General features: G+C 42.7%; 1 protein-coding gene across 5 annotated transcripts in view; it reads right to left on the reverse strand.

The window, feature by feature from the left end:
* The window catches only part of AP1S2 (adaptor related protein complex 1 subunit sigma 2), a 36,559-nt gene extending 24,673 nt beyond the window's left edge, over window positions 1–11,886 (reverse strand). For all 5 annotated transcript variants that reach the window (XM_073355790.2, XM_073355771.2, XM_078854113.1 and 2 more), the window contains exons 1-4: window positions 11,801–11,886; window positions 10,237–10,415; window positions 4,555–4,663; window positions 3,593–3,730 (exon numbers count right to left, since the gene is read on the reverse strand). In XM_073355790.2, the coding sequence (XP_073211891.1) occupies window positions 3,593–3,730; window positions 4,555–4,663; window positions 10,237–10,415 (426 nt within the window). In that variant the 5' untranslated portion in view covers window positions 11,801–11,886. The remainder of the gene's footprint in view (window positions 1–3,592; window positions 3,731–4,554; window positions 4,664–10,236; window positions 10,416–11,800) is intronic.
* Between the last annotated feature and the right edge of the window lie 9,312 nt (window positions 11,887–21,198).

Below are 21,198 nucleotides of genomic sequence, written 5' to 3' on the forward strand. Positions count from 1 at the left end.
AAGAAAAAATTGCATACAGAGATTAGAAATTGCTTCTGGAATACTGTACTAATGTCAATGCCAACCTGAGAAAAGAAGAATAGAGGGAAGTGGCATGGAGAACTGGCTTTGTAAATATAATTACAATGCAACGTGGTTAATATCACATAGAGACCTGAAAAATTTTATTTCACAGCTCCATAATATGACAAAAAATGTATTCTTCTCAAATGGAAATGCATGTGCCCCCCTACACCTCCACAAACAGAACATCAAACTATTGTCAGGGTTGCAGCTCTTTTAAAGATGAGGGCGAGCTGTGTTTCACTGATAACTTTAGTGGACAGCACCAGATACAAAAACATTCAATGTGTTGTCAGTGGGAAGAGAGCTAAGAAGAAAACTAAAGAAAAATGAGCATCAACTACACATGAAACCATAGCATGTAAGTCTCCAAAATCAGTACATTAGTGAGATGAGCGCTAACAGAAATGAGGACTGCTCTATTCTAGGAAATTACATCAGTATAACTACGTCGCTCTTGGGTGTGAAAAATCCACACTGCTGAGCAATGCACTTAAACCGACCTATCCCCCAGTGTATACAGCAATAGGTCGATGGGAGAATTCTCCCATCAACTTTGCTACTGCCTCTCAGGGAGGTGGAGTAACTACGCTGATGAGAGAAGCCCTCCTGTCTTCACTGAAGCACTACAGAGGCACAGTTGCAGTATTTTAAGTGTAGACAAGCCCTGAGTGTTTGTAAGTGACTATAACAGTACTGAAAGTGCATGATACTCTAAAAGGTGCTGTACAGTATAAAGCATCTCCAGGAAAACTGCTGGGGGAATACAAACGGACAAGCCTATGGGGCCAATTCACCCTTCAAACAACTCTTGCCTGTGCAAGTTTTCCTTTTAATATTACTCACAACAGCCATTGCTTCCTCCCACTTAAGAGCTGTAAAATGATGTTCCTTTGTGTGATAAACATTTCTGAACAGCTAGTCATCAAAATGCATTAGAAACATTAACTAGTTAATGATACATACATAAAATTTATTACATTTACTGTATTAAAAATACAGTACTTAATTTTTTTTTAAATGACTGTTGAGTAGCAATCCATTTAGGGCTCAAAGAAAATCTTTATCTTTGACATATATTGTGCATATAAGGAGTGGATCTGGTGAGAAAAAAGCAGTGATGTTTGAAAAAACTTGGGATTGGTAGAACTGAAGAATGTATTCTATTCTTGTGGACTTTTTCTGAACTATTCAGAGAAACAGAAATTCACTGAAATAAAAAGATTCTCCAATGGTGACACATGAATTCAACTTTTCAGTATTCTTCATTGTCACACTCTGGACTCACTTTGCATCAACTAGCATGAAAGGAAAGATCCTACACTAAAATATGTAATTTTGTGCTAAACCTCTTTAACATCCTGAAGTCCTTCAACTGAACTCCCACTGAAGTAAAAAAGCAGCCATATAAAGAGTGCCATTTCACATTTAATTGACATCATTAATCTATCAAACAGTGACAAAAATCTCAATTAAATTTCCACCACCACAATGTAAAATAAACTTCAAAAGCAGCAAGAATACAGATTTTTGTTACTTATTGGTTACAATCAGGAAAATAGTTAACCCAGAGACCATAAAAGTAATCAGAAGGCGGGGGGGGGGCTGAGGGGGGGATGACTACTTTCAAAGAAGCGAAGTCCAAATTTAAAAAGAAAATGGAGGGAAGGAGAAAATTTCCCATTGTAAAAAAATTTAAAAGGGAGGCTTTTTTTTATTTTGCATTATTTATTTTAGTGTCAAACTAATCTAGGGGTAGTAGAATGAAATTAAAAATAAAATTTAGGCAGAATATCAGGAATTATTTCTGACAGTAGGATACAATAAAACAACCTCCCAAAGGAAGTCTCATTGCTTGTAATTTTTAAAACTAGACTGGACAAAATGCTGCAAGACATTGTAGGGAACAATTATGCATTTGCAGGGAGACTGATTATTTCCTAGGTCACTTCCCGTTTGTAACTTCTGCAATTCTTTGATTCTAGGAAAGCAGATGCTTTAGATGAAAAACCCCATGGAACATTTTCTCTATGTCATAACAACAGATGGCATTAGTAGAGTACCAAACAGCTAAAATTTCAGCAGGCCTGTAATATCCACCACAATAAAGGAGTGACGAGAGGAAGGTTTCAGAGCATCCTTTGAAAGGAGGAATAATTACGCTTCCCAAACCAAAAAAGGATACGTCACACAGAGGTGCTAATAAACTATCTACAAATATGAGACCTAGCTGATATGTCATCCTCTTACTTTCACCTCAAGTAATAGGATTACAAAATGCAACTGAACTATGAGAGTGGAGAATAAAGGATGGGATGATTTTTCAATCCTATAATTTAGCAAAAATATGTTCATGGGGCAATATCAAACATGGTAGAAGGAGAACCTCAGAACTATGGAATGCTCACATGACAGAAACAGATCTCTCACGAGACAAAATAATAACTCATTAAAATGTTCACAGGACAAAGCTCGAATACTATTTTGCATTTATATAGCATCTTTTACCAGTGACCTCTAAACATTTTACAAGCCTTCAACTTTAACATGCATGTGAGATGGACAAGTTGTACATCCCTGTCACCAACTGGTGCACGGAGAAGTTAAGTGACTTTCCCAAGGTCTTACTAGGTATCATTGGCAGGGTCTGAACTGCCAGTTCAATGTTCTAACCTTGAGACCACAGTTAGTAAATAATAAAATACAAAGGGGCTGTTATAGACAAGAGGGTTTTTTTAAATTTACTTTATTACTACGGATTTTGCAGTACAATTTTTAAAAATTGTTTTCCAAATTCTGCGTCTGAGATCTGAGTTCATACTTTAACAGTTCTCCGAAGTCAGAAATGAACAGTGGAAATATTTTTATTTCAATAACTGAATAACAGGTGAAGTTTTGAATGCCTTTTCTACATCGTTCTATATATTTCTATGACTACTGACGAACTACTATTCTAACTTTATAATGCATTTCTATTTTAAAATAAATTAACTACAACATTAAGACATAATGCCTTTAGAATAGTTAATATTAACTATACCTGAAAGAGGCTCAAAGAAGAGAGTCTAGCTTCTGGATTTGAGCAATGAAACAGTAAAGAAGCACACATGCATCAGGTATGACAAAAAACTAGTGATAATTATCAAGATGATTAAAGTGCAACAAAGATAAATCTAAGGAAGAGAGATTAAAAAGAGCAAAATCTATAAATATTAGGTATATGCATGAAAAGAGCAGCTTGCAATTCTAGCAAAACATACAACACAGAGACAATCTCTAAATAAATCTAAAGCTTTAAAAAGAAGCTTTACATGTGTGTGTACTGAATACAAGGTGAAAAGAATAAACAAGCTGAAAGATAACACTGTGATAGTACATATACTACACAAACATAAAAACTAACAGGAGATTACATGCTAAGCATGCTAAAAAGTGCTTTCTATCATGTTAGAAAAGTGAGAGCCTTCATTAGACATTAGCCAGAGCACAGCAGGCTGGTGCTTAGGCAGGAGAAGTACCATTTGCTTACCTCCTGTAACAGATCTGCCTGCTCAATGGCTTTAAGAACGTTTTTCTTGGAGGTCTCCTGAACTTCCCCTCCCAACAGGAACTCATCCAGAATAAAATAAGCCTTTTCAAAATTGAAGATGATATCAAGTTCACACACCTGAAAAGCACAATAAGTGTTGTGATGGGGGGAGGGTAGCACTGCCTTATTAAAGTTGCCTGACACTTCCTATTACTAGATTCTTCTTTCACTTGGTCACAACTTTGCCAAACTAACTGTTTGGGCTGAAAATTTCGATTTCAGGCATTTTCCTGAGGCTGAATTTTTTGTGGAGAATTTCAGCCAAAATGGTTATGCCACTTCTGAGAATGAGGCTAGTGAGAAATATATCTTGCCCATGTTAAAAAATTCTGGTGACCATTTCTCTGACAAGCTCTGGTCCCCCCAAGCTTTGGAGCAGGGACTTGAAATTTGGCAGGAGGGAGGCCTTTGTGTCAGGGATGAGCCTTTCACTGTCCCCATGAGAATCCACCCAAACTGCGATTTGGCCCAAGCACCTGAAAAACCACAGTTCGCGTCTGCTAGTAGAGAACTGCTCGAATTTCATAGCTAACTATGGTTCTATCTGCACTGAGTATGCTCTAGCCTGCGGCTGCAGAGGGCTGCACAGAACTCTTCCTGAAATTACAGCTGAAGGAAAGTAGACTGGGGACGGAGCCTGGGGGGAGAGAGGAACAGGACACACAACCACCTCCTCACTTGACAAGGGTGTTGTGAAGATAGGTTAGTTACCAGGTTGGTTTGGCAGAACAAGTGATGTAAGATTTACCATATATATCAGATATCCATGTCCAGCAGCAAACATATCATTTTTAAAAATACTTTTTGTCCACTAAGCAAGATGATGATGCACTTACTATATTAACAAAAACACAATGAAATTCTGTAAAAAACTGAAACCACAATCAGAGTCACTAACTTACACTGCCAAAATACTTGTCAAGTAGTTCCACATAACGATGAATTATTTCCAGGGTTATCAGTTCGTTGTCCTGATCTTCAATAGCACAGCAGAAATAAAGGCTTGCATATCTGCAACAACAAAATTATCTTTATGTTATTATAAAAACACCACCCCCGTGTCAGTTAAATTTGTGCTCCTGAAAGGTGAGATTGTTCTCAGTCCTGGAAACTAAGATCTGTGTATCCTCAGAAGTAACAGATTAGAAGCAGCAGCACTGCAAGCTTGCCCACATAGTATGACTGCTGTTCCTTAAAAAGAACTGGGAGGGACCACCTCCCTGGATCAAATAATGTTTCAATTTCTATGGCCTTTTTAACCATTGACTTCTCTCATGTCAAACTGAACTTGTTAGAAAATTTAAAATGCTTTTTCAATTTTTTTTTTTTTTACCTTTTTTGTCAAACCCGATTTAACAGAAATAAAAACAGTAACTCCAGAGGATTTTTTAATGCAGTACAAAACCAATTATGTTTTTTATACACAGTTGTTGGGTAAATCATTTTCTACTGGCTTAGTTTTTAAAAGAGTACAGAAAGCATCCAAAAGATAAGATTTGAAAATCTAAATTAGAAATAAAACATTAAATAAAACATTATGAAAACATCAGTCTGGAAAGACAAAAATATCTGTGTATTTTTTAGCACAACAGTTTGAAGCTTACTATAAATTACTAGCACTCAAAGCAAATCTGTCTGAATACTTCTATTCTGTTACTCAAGGCACATGACTTTCTCCACATTCATTTTAATGTCAGCTGATTATTGCTATGTTCAGCTAAATTGTTTTCCTTCCAATGCTTAAGGATAATTTGAATCTCATGACAATAGCAGACCTTTATTTCAAGTTAAATGAGTAATAAGCTCTTAAAAGGACTGGCCTTAAACATGATTAAACAAGCAATTTGACCGGTTTCAGACAAAACAGCTTTTGTGTCACTTTAAAAAAAAAAAGAACTCCCACTCCATAACACTTGGTCATAATACAGTGTTCACAACTAAATACAGATTTGGAAACTACACCCAACCCTTTCAGACAGGGCTTTGGAGCTGTACTCTGGCTCCGCTCCAGCTCCAGGCAAAAACCTGCAGCTCCACTCCTCCGGAGCTGCTCCAGCTCCAGGCTCCACTCCAAAGCCCTGCTTTCAGAGTCCGTTTTAATACATAAAATTACTTTTCAACAATACAAAAGAGGATATCACCTGGACCTTTCTTCTTAGAAGATTGTTTGTCCTTCATAACCCTATTTAAAAACAAATTTAAGGTTGGAAACCCTGTCTATGTAGTATTTTCAACTAAGTTAAAGCAAGTGTTAACTAGAATGCATTTTCAAGTTCCACAGCATACAGTTTGAAGGGGGAAATTTAAATATACGTAAGTACAAAAGGTTCTAAGTTGCAACCCCCAACACAAATTGGGGGCAAAGGTACGTATAATGATATGCTGGCAGGGAAGAGAGCATTGTCCATCAAAACATTCAGCAATAATCAAATAATTGAAACAGCAGCAAGCCTGACCTCTTGAAGAAACTCACTCCCATATCCAGGCTATGAACACCAAGCACCTACACCAGATACAACCAGAATTGCAAGGGCCACATCTATAATCTTCTGAAGGAGTAAATAAAGGCACATGCCCCCATCAGGCCCCAATGCTTGAAGGCAGTCATATTGGTTCTCCTAGCTTGGACCTCAAAATATTCAAAACAAGCCCTGAGACAGGCAAGCTAAATCTCTTGGAAAGTCTAGAGTGGGCCCTCTGGAGATGAGAATGTGCAAGAGTTTATTTGTGTTTTTTCTCATGGACATATGAAAATATATTTTCATATTTTCCCTCTTAGAACACTTCATTAAGAGGAGGTCTTGCCAATACTAACCATGATGAAGGGCTACCGCCTTGGTCAAAGCATTTCAACTTTTTTGATTTGTGTACATTTAATACTTTAGGTGATGTATATATGGCACAAGCTGTAATGGGGCGGACAAACTTTTGGGCCTGAGGGCCACATCGGGTTTCCAAAATTGTATGGAGAGCTGGTTAGGGGAGGCTGTGCCTCCCCAAACAGACAGGCTTGACCCGGCCCCCACCTCTTATCCAACCCCCCACACTTCTCACGCCCCGACGGCTTCCCTGGGACTCCTGCTCCATCCAACCCTCCTGTTCCCTGTCCCTGACGGCCCCCCCGAGACTCCTGCCCCATCCACCACCCCTTGCTCCCTGTCCCCTGACCACCCCCGGACCTCCCACCCCTGACTGTCTCCTGCCACCCTATCCAACCCCCCCTGCTCCCCGCCCCCTTACCGTGCTGCCCGGAGCACTGGTGGCTGGCGGCACTGCCACCACCACGCCCCCCAGAGCACCAGGTCAGGCTGCGGCTCTGCAACTGCGCTGCCTGGCTGCCAGGAGCACTGCACCAGCGGCGCGCTGAGGCTGCGGGGAGGGAGAACAGCAGAGGAGGAGCCGGGGACTAGCCTCCCGGGCCAGGAGCTCAGGGGCCAGGGAAGAAGGTCCTGTGGGCTAAATGTGGCCCGCGGGCCCTAGTTTGCCCACCTCTGAGCTATAAGCTTACCAAATTTGTATTTGAGTTTGTATTGATCTCACAACAAAGGGATGTTAATGAGGCCCTTGGACTTCTTTTTTTAAAGCATCGATGATCACTTCAAGTGTGAAATTTCCTAGAAAATTCTCTGTAACAGAGTGGATAACAAGTGGCTTTAAAAAAAAAGTCAATTTTTTCATTTAAAACTAAACTTATTTGAAATTATGACAACCCTGTTAAGGTTAAACTTACTTTAACCTATTAAAATCACTTATATCAAATAAAAAAATTAAGCAGTGTATGTTTACTGCCAAAGTTTTAAAGAAAGTCAAACCACTGAATATGTCGTTGGCTACACACCTGGAACCAGATTTTGTTGAAATAGTAAATCAGCTTTTGACAGCAGTAGCCTCTTCTGCAGATGCAGAGAGAATAATTTCTTCATTTCAGGTTATTTAACTAGTTTAAGTTCAATGACTAGTTAATTCAAAGTTAAAAAGCATTCGAAAGTTGAAAAGTAGTAAAGCTTGTTTTCTCTTCCAATCTATGAATAAAAACTAAATGCAAGAGGATGAGATCTGCTAGTTCTAAAATCCTGAAGGACACAGTGACCAGAAACAACTAGTTCAATTCACTAACTGCAAGTAACACTTTGTTTAATAAATCAGTTAGTTTTAAGCGGGTTTTGATTTTTTTTTTTGTTATGTATCCAGCATATTTAAGGTAGCTTTAGTTTACTAATTAAAAACTTTAAAATTTTGTTTGCATTTTAATTGCATTTGAGTTCCTATCCAAAGAGCTCAAAACAAACCACAAGTAAAAAAATTAATCTTGCAAATAAGAAATGCGTTATTCACCATTTACTAACATAATACAAAATGAAAAAATTAAGCATCTGAATAAATGTAAAGTAAGCTATAACTGCTTAAATAAATGTGTATAGATATAGCGTTTCCTCCTAAGTTTGCAAAAAGCAGCACCAAATTTAGCATAAAGGCTGTATTCAGTTGCAAATTAACATGTTTTAAGTATTATCAATCAGTAAAACCACCTCCCTTTAGGAGTACAAAGGCAAAACAATTAAAATTGATTGCTTAAAATTTGCTTTGATTTAAATAAACCTACTACCTTGCTCTGTAATATCTGAAATTCTAACAATTGGGTAGTTCTAGAAGAAATAAGATTTAAGCATGCATTTCAGCAATTAAGATTATGAAATAAGAAAAACTAAAAAATGTTAAATGTTTTGTGTTTTTTAACAAATCATGGTTTTTACCCAATGTGAGTCAAACTGTCCCCAAACTATGGGACAGAAGAAAGCAGACCTTGGTAGAGGACTGGCTCAGGATTCTCTGTAGCGTCCTCAACCTTGCAACCAAAATGGAGCACCTCTTGCTAAGGAGGATTGTGTCCCCTGCCAAGGTTTGTCATTTTCTGGTTCTCTTTTGGCTTCCTGGATCCCAATAAGACAAAGACTACCGGAACGCCCTGAATATGAAGGATTGTTTCCTCTGAAGGCTGCACTTGGACTGTTGGGCCACTAGATCCTGCTCCTATTGCTTCTGGGTTTCATCATTATCTTTGGAAGAATGCACTTTCTCCAAGCCCAAAGGCACTTATACCTATCAGACTAAGTGGTTTTTATTTATCACTACTTAAATCCAGTCCTCTCGGTGGTGTTCCCTCAGCTACCCATGACTACCCAAACTTGAAGAAAAACAAGGAAATAAAACAAAGGAAAAATTAAATTACTTTCCCTGACATCAACTAACTTGCAATTTTTTTTAATAAGTTCCTCAACTTGACCACACCAGTTCGTGGAGAGAGTGAAACAAGTGATTACAGTGGATGTTGCATGCCTTTGGTCAGTAGGTTATAGGACTCAAAGGATGCATGCGTACCCCCTCATCAAGTACTGCCTACAAAGGTTTCATGGCCAAGTAGCGAGGCATGAGAGGTATAGACACATGTATATATATGCTTCAGGTTATATCCTCTTTCATACTGAGGCCCTGATCCTGCAAACAAGCATACCTTAACTCACCTGATTAGATTGACATTAATCAATGGCAGTACTGATATGAATAAAGTTATTTACACCTCTTAAGCATAGGCATTATCGTGGCCTAAGTGTCTAATTCTTTCTTGAATCCAGTTATACTATTTGACACAATGCCTCAACATTATTAAAGTTATCTACATAACAATTTCAGTTCCAGTTTTGGGGTGGAGGAAACTATCTTCTCACCAATGGAAAGAAGGCGAGAACTGTAGGGCAAGATATTTTATTTACAATCCAAGAGAGAATTACAGGAAATGCTAAAAAATATAAACCTCTGAAAGTGCCCCGATTCCCTACTTAAATACTAAAAATGAAAGGATGGAACTCCTTTTATAAAATTAGCTTTTAGTAGGATTCATTTATTTCCTTCATCTCATTGGAATGTCAATTACAATAATTTGTGGAGAAAAGCAATTTCACAGCTGTTTTGTATTACATGCAAAAGGTCAGCAGAATGAAAACATTCCAGCTGCACAACTTTAGCATTTTGCAAGTAAACAGGTACAAAGGGAGATTTCTGACTAAAAATTAGACAGTACTTTCACCCATAGAAAACTGATCTTGATTTCTCAAATTGAAAAAATACTGTTTTGTACCGACAGCAAAAATCTTTTCTTATTCATATATCTGGTGCCTGAGACCAAATTATATTTGTAACCAATTTATAGTTACCCTCTGCTTGAGGTAAACATGTTTATAGAATTTAGTCATTCTAAACAGCCCTAGAATCATACATTGTTTTTCATATTTGTATTCATCCTTTTACTTAGACAGCTGAACACAGAACCGGAAAGAATCACTTTTTCTTAAGTTTAAGAAAATCTAATCTCTGTTCTTCAACACAGTTCTAAACACGAGTGGCTCTTTACATATAAATGCTTCCTACTAGGTTATCAAACTAGATTTAAGAAAAAAAAGCTCAAAACCAGCCTGTTTTCATCATCAGTAAGGGAGAAAACATTTCACATTCATTATTTTCTTTGCTATTCATTACATTTTTTTTTTTTATGTCTAGTAATTACAAGCTTAGTGAGGCAGAACCACCTTTTGTAAACAATCTTCAGGTCTCTCCACTCCAGGAAGCTGCACATTTTCGGTTTACGAGCCAGCACTGTCTGAACAAGTTCCCTTGTGATTTTCTTCTTCTCTTTGTCAGACAACGGGACATACCACTTCTGAAGTCTCAGCTTCCCCTGACGACTAAAAAGCAACATAAACTGCATCTGTCGAATTAACAAATAAAACTGTAATGACTCTGTCCTTCAACTGTATCAAATGCAAACATTTTAAAATTAGTTTTGTTTTATTAGTTGAAATATGTTTTAAAGTAGGAAAAGAAATTACAAGTGTCAATGACAGCCATTCAAAAGCTAGTATACTCTACAAGATACTTTTAAAGGTGTAACCACTCTTTTACTAAGGCATGTTCTACACTAGAAAAAATGAAGCACTGCTGATAACAGATGTCCACAACGAGTTAAACAGAGGGCTGCACAAGATTAATGTGTGGACAAAGAAACAGCGTTCGGGAACTTCAGAAACAGAGGTTACCACCACCAGATGCTGAACGCATTAGTCTAAGCTTGCAGATAAACCATGTTCAGCGCTAGTACACTCGCACCTTTTGCTGATACTCCTTGTCCTCAACATAGCTGTTCCACTGTCGACAAATTAAGAAACTGCACCCTCATCTCCTTAATGTCAAAACCCATGATTTCTGATACCAAATTCACTGCCAACTGGATTACAGATATTGCTTTAAGAATACTTTTTTCGCCAATGTTAATTTATTCCAGAGTACGTCAAAGCACTTTAAAGACGCTGATCAAGTTTCCTAACTCCCTGGGAGGTGGCAAGCCTTTTCCCCCATTTCACAGATGGGGAAACGGGAACAAAGACGAAGAGGTTGGCCAAGGGGCTGCTGTCCCTCCCCTGGGGATAGTACGACTGTGTCTGAGGAAGCACTTGTTTTAAGCACGGTTTCCTGCACACTTGGAGGGGGGCCTCAAATGCCCATTGAAATGGGAAGAGCAAGCGGGAGCACCAGCGACGCCCCATTTGCCTTTCAGGCGGGTCTGCTGCGCGAAGGGTCCCCCCCCCCCCCCGCGGGTCGGCCTCTCCCCACGCAGGGCTCCGGCAGCCGCCCGCCTCGCTAGCGCGCCCCACGAGCGGCGGCAGGGAAACCAACCCGAGGCCGGGCAGCGCCAGCCGCGGAGCCGCCCGGGGGCAGGGCTGGCATCCCAGCCCGGAGCCGGGCACAGAGGGGGGCCCGCGGCAGGCAGGCGAGTCCGGTCCCCGGGGGCAGAGCAGCAGTTTAACCGTCGCGCACACCCGGGGGGAGGGGGGGAGGCGTGAGGAAGGGGACGGTGCGCACGGCGCAGTCCCGGGTGTCCCCCACCCCGGGGTCCCGTTAAGTCACGGCGGCCACACGCGCTAAGCAGGCGGGCGGGGGCAGGGCAGGGCTGGGCTGGGCTCCGCGCCCCCCCCCCCAGTTTGCGCAGCGGAGGGAGCGGCGCGGAGCCCCGGTATGGGCCGGGGCGAGAGGGTCTGTGCCCCGGAGACTCTCCCCGCGCACCCCCCTCCTCCGGCCGGACTGGGAGCCGCTTACCGTGCCCGCAGGAGGAGGCGGCGGCAGCAGCAGCAGCAGCTGGGGCGGGGGGGGAGCCGCCGGGAGGCTCCGGCTCGAGCTCTTGGCACGCGCGCAGCTGGGCGAGAAACAAGCGCCCCAGGGCCCGAGCCGGGGGGGAGGAGCCGGGCGCGGCGAGCGGCTCCAAGAGGGAGGGGCAGGAGCGAGAGGAGGCGCCGCTTTTCTTCCAACAAAACTTTATTAGCTCGGCGAACACAGGCGCCGCAGGGGCTGCGCGCACCCGGCGAGGGGCGGCACGGTTGAAGCTGTCAATCAGCGAGCCGGGCATATAGGCAGCTCGGGAGGTAGCCTCGCAGTAGCCAATCAGCGAGCCAGGCACCCTGGCCAAGGGGGGGAGGGAATGAAAGGAGCCAATCAGCACGACAGAACCACAATAGGGGAGAAGTACGGATTACGGCAGCCAACGAGAAAATCAAACACACATAGCGTTTGTTTTTTTTACAGTAGCCAATCACCGAGGGAGACACAGATCGGAAAATGGCCTCAGTCAATCAGCAGCCTGGAGATAAACCCCTCTAATCCACCCACAAAGCCGGAAGTGGCTGAGAGCGAGAGGCGCTCATTACGCATGCGCCCGCGGTAGCGTTCCCTAGTGTAATCTAGACACATACGTCCCATGGGTGTTCCCTAAAAGCTCGGGCACGCTCGGCGGGGGGGGGTCGGCCAGGCCTCCGAGGGGGACCAGAGTCAACGGCCGTGGGGCAGGAAGTGAGGCACGTGCTTCCTCTGCCCCAGGCCAGGGGCTTTTCCGCGGCTGTATCCGGGTGGCGAAGGGCAGTCGGTGGTTCCCACTGGTCCCCCCCCCCTCCCCCGGGGGCGGGCGCAGTCACTGAAGAGGCGTTATGGTTATTACCACCCTCGTGGTACAAGGTTTAGTTGTAGAGAACAAAGACTTCCTTGCTGAGCAGTCTTGAGTGTAACGCCTTGCACTTTTCATTAACGTGCACACACTAGTGTCAATGCCACATTAAAGTTTGCGAGATCATCTACTCATACAGTCAGAAATTCCCAAGAGTTACAGTTGTCCCTGCAACTCTATACCATCCGTGCTGTGCATCTTGTGTATTTTATAGCGCAAGTGCCTCCATTTCAGTCTCCTTCCTGAGTCACAGCACGCCCTTCTCCTTTGTATCCCTCCCTAAAATGCACTTTCCCCATGTGTTTTATCCCTAGTTTTTTTTCCCTCCAGAAATATTAACTAAATTCCTTGAAATGAATTTTCTTGAATATAATATATTCCACTGAAACCATTTGGGTACTGGTGGTTTTTTTTTAAAAAAATGCATAGCTACACTGAGTCTGCAAAACTGGAAATACATTGTGTCCATGTACAAAACTGCTGAATTTAGACATGCATAATTTTAAACTTACTCAACAAATTTTCTTAAAAGTCACCTTCTTTTTGAGTGTCAATGAGCTTCACAAAGTAATCCCAAGGTCCTCTGGTCAGCTGTTTGAATTACGTCAGAGTGCAAAATTTCTGATTAGAGTATATGGAAGAAGTGTTTTTTCCATATTCACATAGCTCAAACAGGTCAAATTATTTTTCTCACCCGCCTTTTTATGCATCTTTGGGCTGAGAGCCTACATGGAAAATTTCAGTATAGAAAGAATGTGAGTAAGCAAAAATTGGGAATGATAAAATAGAGGATTCAGAGTAGCAGCCGTGTTAGTCTGTATTCGCAAAAAGAAAAGGAGGACTTGTGGCACCTCTAAGGTGCCACAAGTCCTCCTTTTCTTTTTGAAAATAGAGGATGGAATTAGTCTTAAACTATAGTCTATAGTCAATGTTACATGTACCTGTTGCCCTTCTAAAGCAACTTCTATCCAAGCTACTCAAAGTGCTTTAAGAAACAACTTAAATTTTAACACTCCAATGGTGTTAATAATTATTTTCCCCCAATATTAGAGATGGAGAAAGTCAGCCACACAAAGCTGTGAATAAATTGGCCAACAGTAAATCATTAGCAGAACTAGGGATTAGAATCCAATTTTGTGCTTTGACCACTACACATCGCTCACTCCCTTATCAATAGCTTCAATCACTTTGGAAAGTGTCCATTTTTATATAGCGTTTTACTATTAACATACTTTAATAAATTACATGCTTTTGGAGAGAAAACAGTTGTAGCAGCAGAACTGTTACTGAAAACAGTATTTTAAAATGTTTCCTGCCATTTCATAAGATGTTTTAATCAAAAGTACTTGAGGAAAATTGCAAATATATTACTTTTTCTTTGTATAGCCCAGGTGGCAATCGTAAGACTAGAACCTAATGTAAGGAGAGGGAGGAATGTGTGGAACTAAACTGAATGGAAAAGTTGATTACAAGCTTGAAGACTAAACAGAAGAAGAGAGAGGTCAACATTCACAAAGGGACCTAGACGTTGCAATGGCCAGCATCACAGTGTCTAACTTTTAAGTGCCTAGAAAATCATTGAAGCAACAGTGGAATCCACAAAGCCTGAGTGAGGCACCGAGACTCCCTATACAATGAATGGGGAAAGATAGGCACCCAAATGCAATCTACAGAAGCAAGTGTAACAGATGGTCAGTGGTGGGCAGGGTCGAACCAGGGACTTCTGGAGCTTAGTGCATGAGCCTCTACTGCATGACCTAAAAGCCAACTGACAGTTAGCTAAGGCTGTAGAGCAGAGCATTTTCTCTCTCTCTCTAAGTGGTCTCGGTGCCACTAGATGGGACAGAACACCACATCCAGAAGGTGTGTGGGTTATGCGACCAAGCTAGACAAGGAGCTGCCTATGCTTACCAGTGGGAGATACTGAAGAGAGCAGAGTGCCCTAAGCCTTCTAAGGAGTTTGGTGCCAAAATCCAGGCTGCAGGGAGGCCCCTATCTCTGTTTGCAAAAAGAAAAGGAGTACTTGTGGCACCTTAGAGACTAACCAATTTATTTGAGCATAAGCTTTCGTGAGCTACAGCTCACTTCATCAGATGCATAAAGTGGAAAGTACAGTGAGGAGATTTTATATACACACAGACCATGAAAAAATATACATTGTAAGGAGAGTGATCACTTAAGATGAGCTATTACCAGCAGGAGAGTGGGGTGGGGGGAGAGAAAACCTTTTGAAGTGATAATCAAGGTGGGCCATTTCCAGCACATTTCCAGGAGTTAACAAGAACGTCTGAGGAACAGTGGGGCGGGGGAGGAATAAACAAGGGGAAATAGTTTTACTTAATATAATGACTCAACCACTCCCAGTCTCTATTCAAGCCTAAGTTAATTGTATCCAATTTGCAAATTAATTCCAATTCAGCAGTCTCTCGCTGGAGTCTGTTTTCGAAGTTTTTTTGTTGAAGGATAGTCACTTTGAGATCAGAAATCGAGTGACCAGAGAGATTGAAGTGTTCTCCAACTAGTTCACCTGCACATCTACCAATGTGATATATGCCATCGTGTGCCAGCAATGCCCCTCTGCCATGTACATTGGGCAAACTGGACAGTCTCTACGTAAAAGAATAAATGGACACAAATCAGATGTCAAGAATTATAACATTCATAAACCAGTCGGAGAACACTTCAATCCCCCCCCCCCCCCGACTGTTCCTCAGACGTTCTTGTTAACTCCTGGAAATGTGCTGGAAATGGCCCACCTTGATTATCACTTCAAAAGGTTTTCTTTCCTCCCACCCCACTCTCCTGCTGGTAATAGCTCATCTTAAGTGATCACTCTCCTTACAATGTGTATTTTTTCATGGTCTGTGTGTATATAAAATCTCCTCACTGTACTTTCCACTTTATGCATCCGATGAAGTGAGCTGTAGCTCATGAAAGCTTATGCTCAAATAAATTGGTTAGTCTCTAAGGTGCCACAAGTACTCATTTTCTTTTTGCGAATACAGAGTAACACGGCTGCTACTCTGAAACCTATCTCTGTTTGCAATCTAGAGCTAGGAACCCCTCTTCTGGAGTCAGGCAGTTTAGGTACCTAAATTGTTTCTAATGAGAATGAGTGAGGCACCTGCTCATTCCACACAAAATGGTCAAAAGAGGAAGTGGTGACCTTATAACTTTTAGCTTATTGATTAAAACACTCCCCTGAGAGGTGGGAGACCCAGGTTCAATTCCTCCTTCCGCTTGATGGAGGCATGTGCTCAAACCATTAAGTTATGGGCTATGCTTATGTGGGATTTATTGAATCTTACCTGCTGAAGCTGTTTCACAGTCAGCTTGCATAAATAATGAAGGCATCATTGCAGCAGGGGGACTGGACTCTGTGTCACCCACCTCCCGAGTTGGTGCTCTAACCACCAGCTATGCAGGCATTCTCAACTCTGGCCCTATGACTCTGAATTGTTATTCAAAGTGGAACAGCTTCAACAGGAGAGATTGAGGGAGTCCTGTGATGCTGGTAGACCAGGTGCCAGCTCATGCCAAGGTCCCTAAGCCTCATTGAACACTGACAAATACATAACTGAAAACCATCCTGGCTCACCTGTGTGTTAGCATTGTTAAAATAAATGTGAAGTTGATAAGAATGTATTTAGTGTGATAAGAATGCGTTTAGACTTGATGAAATGCTTGTAGGATGCTGCATGTACTGATCTTACTTATAACATCTGTAGTGTGTAGTAGGAAGTTATATTGAGTGTTTGCATTGTAAAGCTCTCTAATTGTGTAACTCACCAAACAGGAAAGAAGCATTAATGAATGTGAAGTGGTTTCACAAGAAGGCCTTTTGAAACCAAATGAGCCATTTTGAAATATCAAAGGACAAAGAATTTGCTGGTTGCCCTTCCCCTCCCCCACCCATATCCCCACCCCAGCACAACCAAACCCAGCCCAGCCCTCACCCTATACCCTCTATCCATGAAGAGGAAACAGGCACTAACACTTGTCCCATCAATTTGAACTCTGGGGGAAAGGAATAAAAATCACTAACCAGAAAGCACTTTATCACTGTGCTGCTTGGAATTTAGAACATAAGCAAGAGTGCCCCAAATTTACTCCCTGGGGGAATTCTGAACAATTGCGCATGCATAGGATTCAGATCCTCCGCAGATTTTTTTTCTCTGCAGAAAATATCTTTTGCTTGAGAGGCAGTACAGTTATACCTTTTGCCCACCAGGGTTGCTGTGGTGCCAGAACAGAGGGTAACCAACTCAGCCAGCCACAGAGAGGGAGGAGGAGAGGCTGTGTTCCTCATGGTGCCTTGCCCATGGGACCAGGTAAGGAGGCATGGGGTATGGGGGGACAGACGGCAGGGCACATAGGGCTGCTGAGGCAGTCACATAAACTGGGGTTCAGAAGGGCTAGTGGAGGGGACAGACTGGGGCAGGAGCTGAATGGGAGTCGGGATGTAGGGCAACATGGGGATGGGTAAGGGGTGGCTGAGTAGGGGTGCAGGGACACATGGGGAAAGGGGGGAGGGGATGGATAAGTGGGGACATAGGGACACATGGGGATGAGGGAGGAGGGGTGGCTGAGTGGGGCTGCAGGGACACATGGGGATGGGGGGATTTTGGGAGGGCACTGACACATGGGGAATGGGGCAGATGTGCCTGACTGTATGAGAGAGGCTAAGGGTCAGCCAAGGTCTGGATGGGGGAGGATCCTCAAATCCCTAACAGTCCTTCTCCCCCCCGCAAAAAAAAGCCCATGTTCCATACTTCTCCCACCCACACCCAACAACCCTCCAGGTTCATTCCCAGGACCCTACCCAGAAACGTCTTCCCTCTTTCTCAGCTCCTCTGATACCCCTGACATCCCCAAGCCTTTGCACTGCTTCTGAGGGATGCAGGAAATAATTTCTGTATTGTAGTTTAAATGAATTATTACTCAAAGTTCTGTATTAATATACCTAGTAAAGAATCTATTTGTCAGAAAAAATTTCCTGAATCTTTTTTGTTGTCTGTATTGTTACAGACATACTTGCTGACAAATATATTGAAATAAATTATCAAAATAATTGAAACTGGTGTGATTATATTGTGTTATTTTGACAAATAAAATATGCAGAATTTTAAAACATAGTGTGCAGAATTTTCAAATTTTTGGCACAGAATTCCTCCAGGAGTGCAAGTTGCTTTTTGGGTTAGCCTTCAAGCTTGCGTATTTAGCAGCTACTATTACCTTTTGGAATCTAAGACTTAGGGCAGGTCTAACTAACATCGCTCAGGGATGTGAAAAAGACACCCCTTGAGCGACGCAAGTTACAGTGACCTAAACGCGGTCAACACTGGCACTATGTCAGCAGACGATGCTCTGCTGCCGACATAGCTTCCACGTCTCATGGAGGTGGAGTAATTATGCTGATGAAGAGCGCGCTCCCATTGACATAGAGTGTCTTCACCAGACAGGCGACAGAGGCAAAGCTGCACCTATGTAGCCCTTCTAGTGTAGACCTGGCCTAAGTCATTTGTGTGTAAAAAGAAAAGGAGTACTTGTGGCACCTTAGAGACTAACCAATTTATTTGAGCATGAGCTTTCGTGAGCTACAGCTCACTTCATCGGATGCATACTGTGGAAACTGCAGAAGACATTATATACACAGAGACCATGAAACAATACGTCCTCCCACCCCACTCTCCTGCTGGTAATAGCTTATCTAAAGTGATCATCAAGTTGGGCCATTTCCAGCACAAATCCAGGTTTTCTCACCCTCCGCCCCCCCACACACAAACTCACTCTCCTGCTGGTAATAGCCCATCCAAAGTGACCACTCTCTTTAAAATGTGTATGATAATCAAGGTGGGCCATTTCCAGCACAAATCCAGGTTTTCTCACCCCCCCCCATCCCCCTCAAAAAACCACACATACAAACTCACTCTCCTGCTGGTAATAGCTCATCCAAAGCGACCACTCTCCCTACAATGTGCATGATAATCAAGGTGGGCCATTTCCAGCACAAATCCAGGTTTTCTCACCCCCCCCTCCCACACACAAACTCACTCTCCTTGATTATCATGCACATTGTAGGGAGAGTGGTCGCTTGGATGAGCTATTACCAGCAGGAGAGTGAGTTTGTGTGTGTGGTTTTTGGACGGGAGTGGGGGGTGAGAAAACCTGGATTTGTGCTGGAAATGGCCCACCTTGATTATCATACACATTTTAAAGAGAGTGGTCACTTTGGATGGGCTATTACCAGCAGGAGAGTGAGTTGGGGGAGGGGAGGCGGAGGGTGAGAAAACCTGGATTTGTGCTGGAAATGGCCCAACTTGATGATCACTTTAGATAAGCTATTACCAGCAGGAGAGTGGGGTGGGAGGCGGTATTGTTTCATGGTCTCTGTGTATATAATGTCTTCTGCAGTTCCACAGTATGCATCCGATGAAGTGAGCTGTAGCTCACGAAAGCTCATGCTCAAATAAATTGGTTAGTCTCTAAGGTGCCAAAAGTACTCCTTTTCTTTTTGCGAATACAGACTAACACGGCTGTTACTCTGAAACCTGTCATTTGTGTGTGTATGTTTACCTGCTTTAACCTCGTAAATAACTCTAATTTCTTTTTCCTAGTTAATAAATCTTTAGCTAGTTTATTACAGGGTTGGCGAAAGTGTTGTCTTTGGAGAGAGATCTAGGGTATAATTGACCTGGGGTAAGTGACTGGTTGTAACCTGAATATTGTGATTTTGGTTTAAGGGACTATCTATCATAAAGACAGGTTTGCTTGGGTGGCAAGATATAGAGCAGAGTACCCAGGGGGACTATCTGTGACTCCATGGTAAGGCCGTTTCAGTGCTTTAGGAGTTCACACTTGTTCCTGGGTTGGTGAAATCTAATTATAGAACACACAGCCAGTTCGGGGTTCGTGCCCTGGTTTGTTACAGTCTGCCCTGAGGTTGGCAACCACATTGGTGAACCACAGACTGGATCCTGGGTCACCCACTGCCTCAGTGGGTGCTCTAACCACCGGTTATACAGTCATTCTCACTCCCTGGACCAGTGAGTCATTATTCAAAGTGGAACAACTTTAACAGGAGAGAGCCCCATGTCAGAATATCCGATAGCTAGGGTCCTACCAAATTCACAGCCATGAAAAATACATCATGGACCATGAAATCTAGTCTCCCACTGCAAAATCTGGTCTTTTGTGTGTTTTTACCCTATACTATACAGATTTCACAGGGGAAACCAACATTTCTCAAATTAGGGCTCCTGACCCAAAAGGGAGTTGCAGGGAAGGTCATAAGGTGATTTTGGGGGGGGGATGTCACAGTATTGCCACCCTTACTTCTGCGCTGACTTCAGAGCTTGGCGGCCAGAGAGTGGCGGCTGTTGGCCAGGGGCCCAGCTCTGAAGGCAGCGCCCCACCAGCAACAGCGCAGAGTCAGAGTGGCAATACCGTCCCATGCCATCCTTTCTTCTGCACTGCTGCCTTCACAGCTGGGTGGCCGGACAGTGACGGCATCTGGCTGAGGGCCCTGCTCTGCAGGTAGTAGCACAGAAGTAAGGGTGGAAATCCTTCTGCGCTGCTGGTGGTGGTTCTGCCTTCAGAGCTGGGTTCCCATCCAGCAGCCAACACTCAGCTCTGAAGGCAGTGCTGTGCAGAAGTAAAGGTAGCAGTACTGCAAGTCTTCCTACAATAACCTTGAAACCCCCCCACAACTCCTTTTTTGGTCAGGATCCCTACAATTACAACACCATGAAATTTCACATGTAAATAGTTGAAATCATGAAATTAACTATTTTTAAAATCCTATGACCGTGAAATTGGCCAAAATGGACGGTGAATTAGTGCAGCCTTGTGAGAACTACCTGTTCAAATCCTTGCTCTCCTGCAAGCAGAAGGGGGAATTGAACCTGGATCTCCCACATCCCAGGTGATGCACTAACCATTGGGCTAAAAGTTATAGTGTTACCTCCTGCTCTCCCACCGCAGATTACTTTTTGGACAAAGTTCGATCCCTTAGCATGCTCTGAGTATGATTATCAGATCAGACGAATAAGAACTCCTCCGCCTATCTTCCCCTGGTTTGTGGATCATGCTGGGGCTTAGGCAGCAGATGGGTATGCAGAGGACTAAAGCGAAGCAGCAGTGCACATGCCAGGAGGCAGAAACATAGGTACTTGGGAAACTTTTACCTGGAAAATTTAGGCACCAAAAGAGTCTAGACAACAACAGGGTTAGGCAGCAACCTAACAGGATTATGTTGATTGCAATAGACTCTGGCATGACTCCTGGGACTCCTGGTGCTTAAATCTGAGGCTGAGGTGATGAAGTAACTTTGTGGATTTAGGCCAGAGACACTATCTAAGGCACATGTCTCCAAAATATGTAAATGTTTATTTTGCGTTCATCAAGTCCTCATATGAACTTGTCTTTCCATGAGTCCAGGATTTATTTATTGCTGATGAGTAAAAGAAAGAGAGAAGTTATATACCGATTTGTTAAATCA

The sequence above is a fragment of the Lepidochelys kempii genome, chromosome 1, assembly GCF_965140285.1.
Source record: "Lepidochelys kempii isolate rLepKem1 chromosome 1, rLepKem1.hap1, whole genome shotgun sequence".
Taxonomy (NCBI): domain Eukaryota; kingdom Metazoa; phylum Chordata; order Testudines; family Cheloniidae; genus Lepidochelys; species Lepidochelys kempii.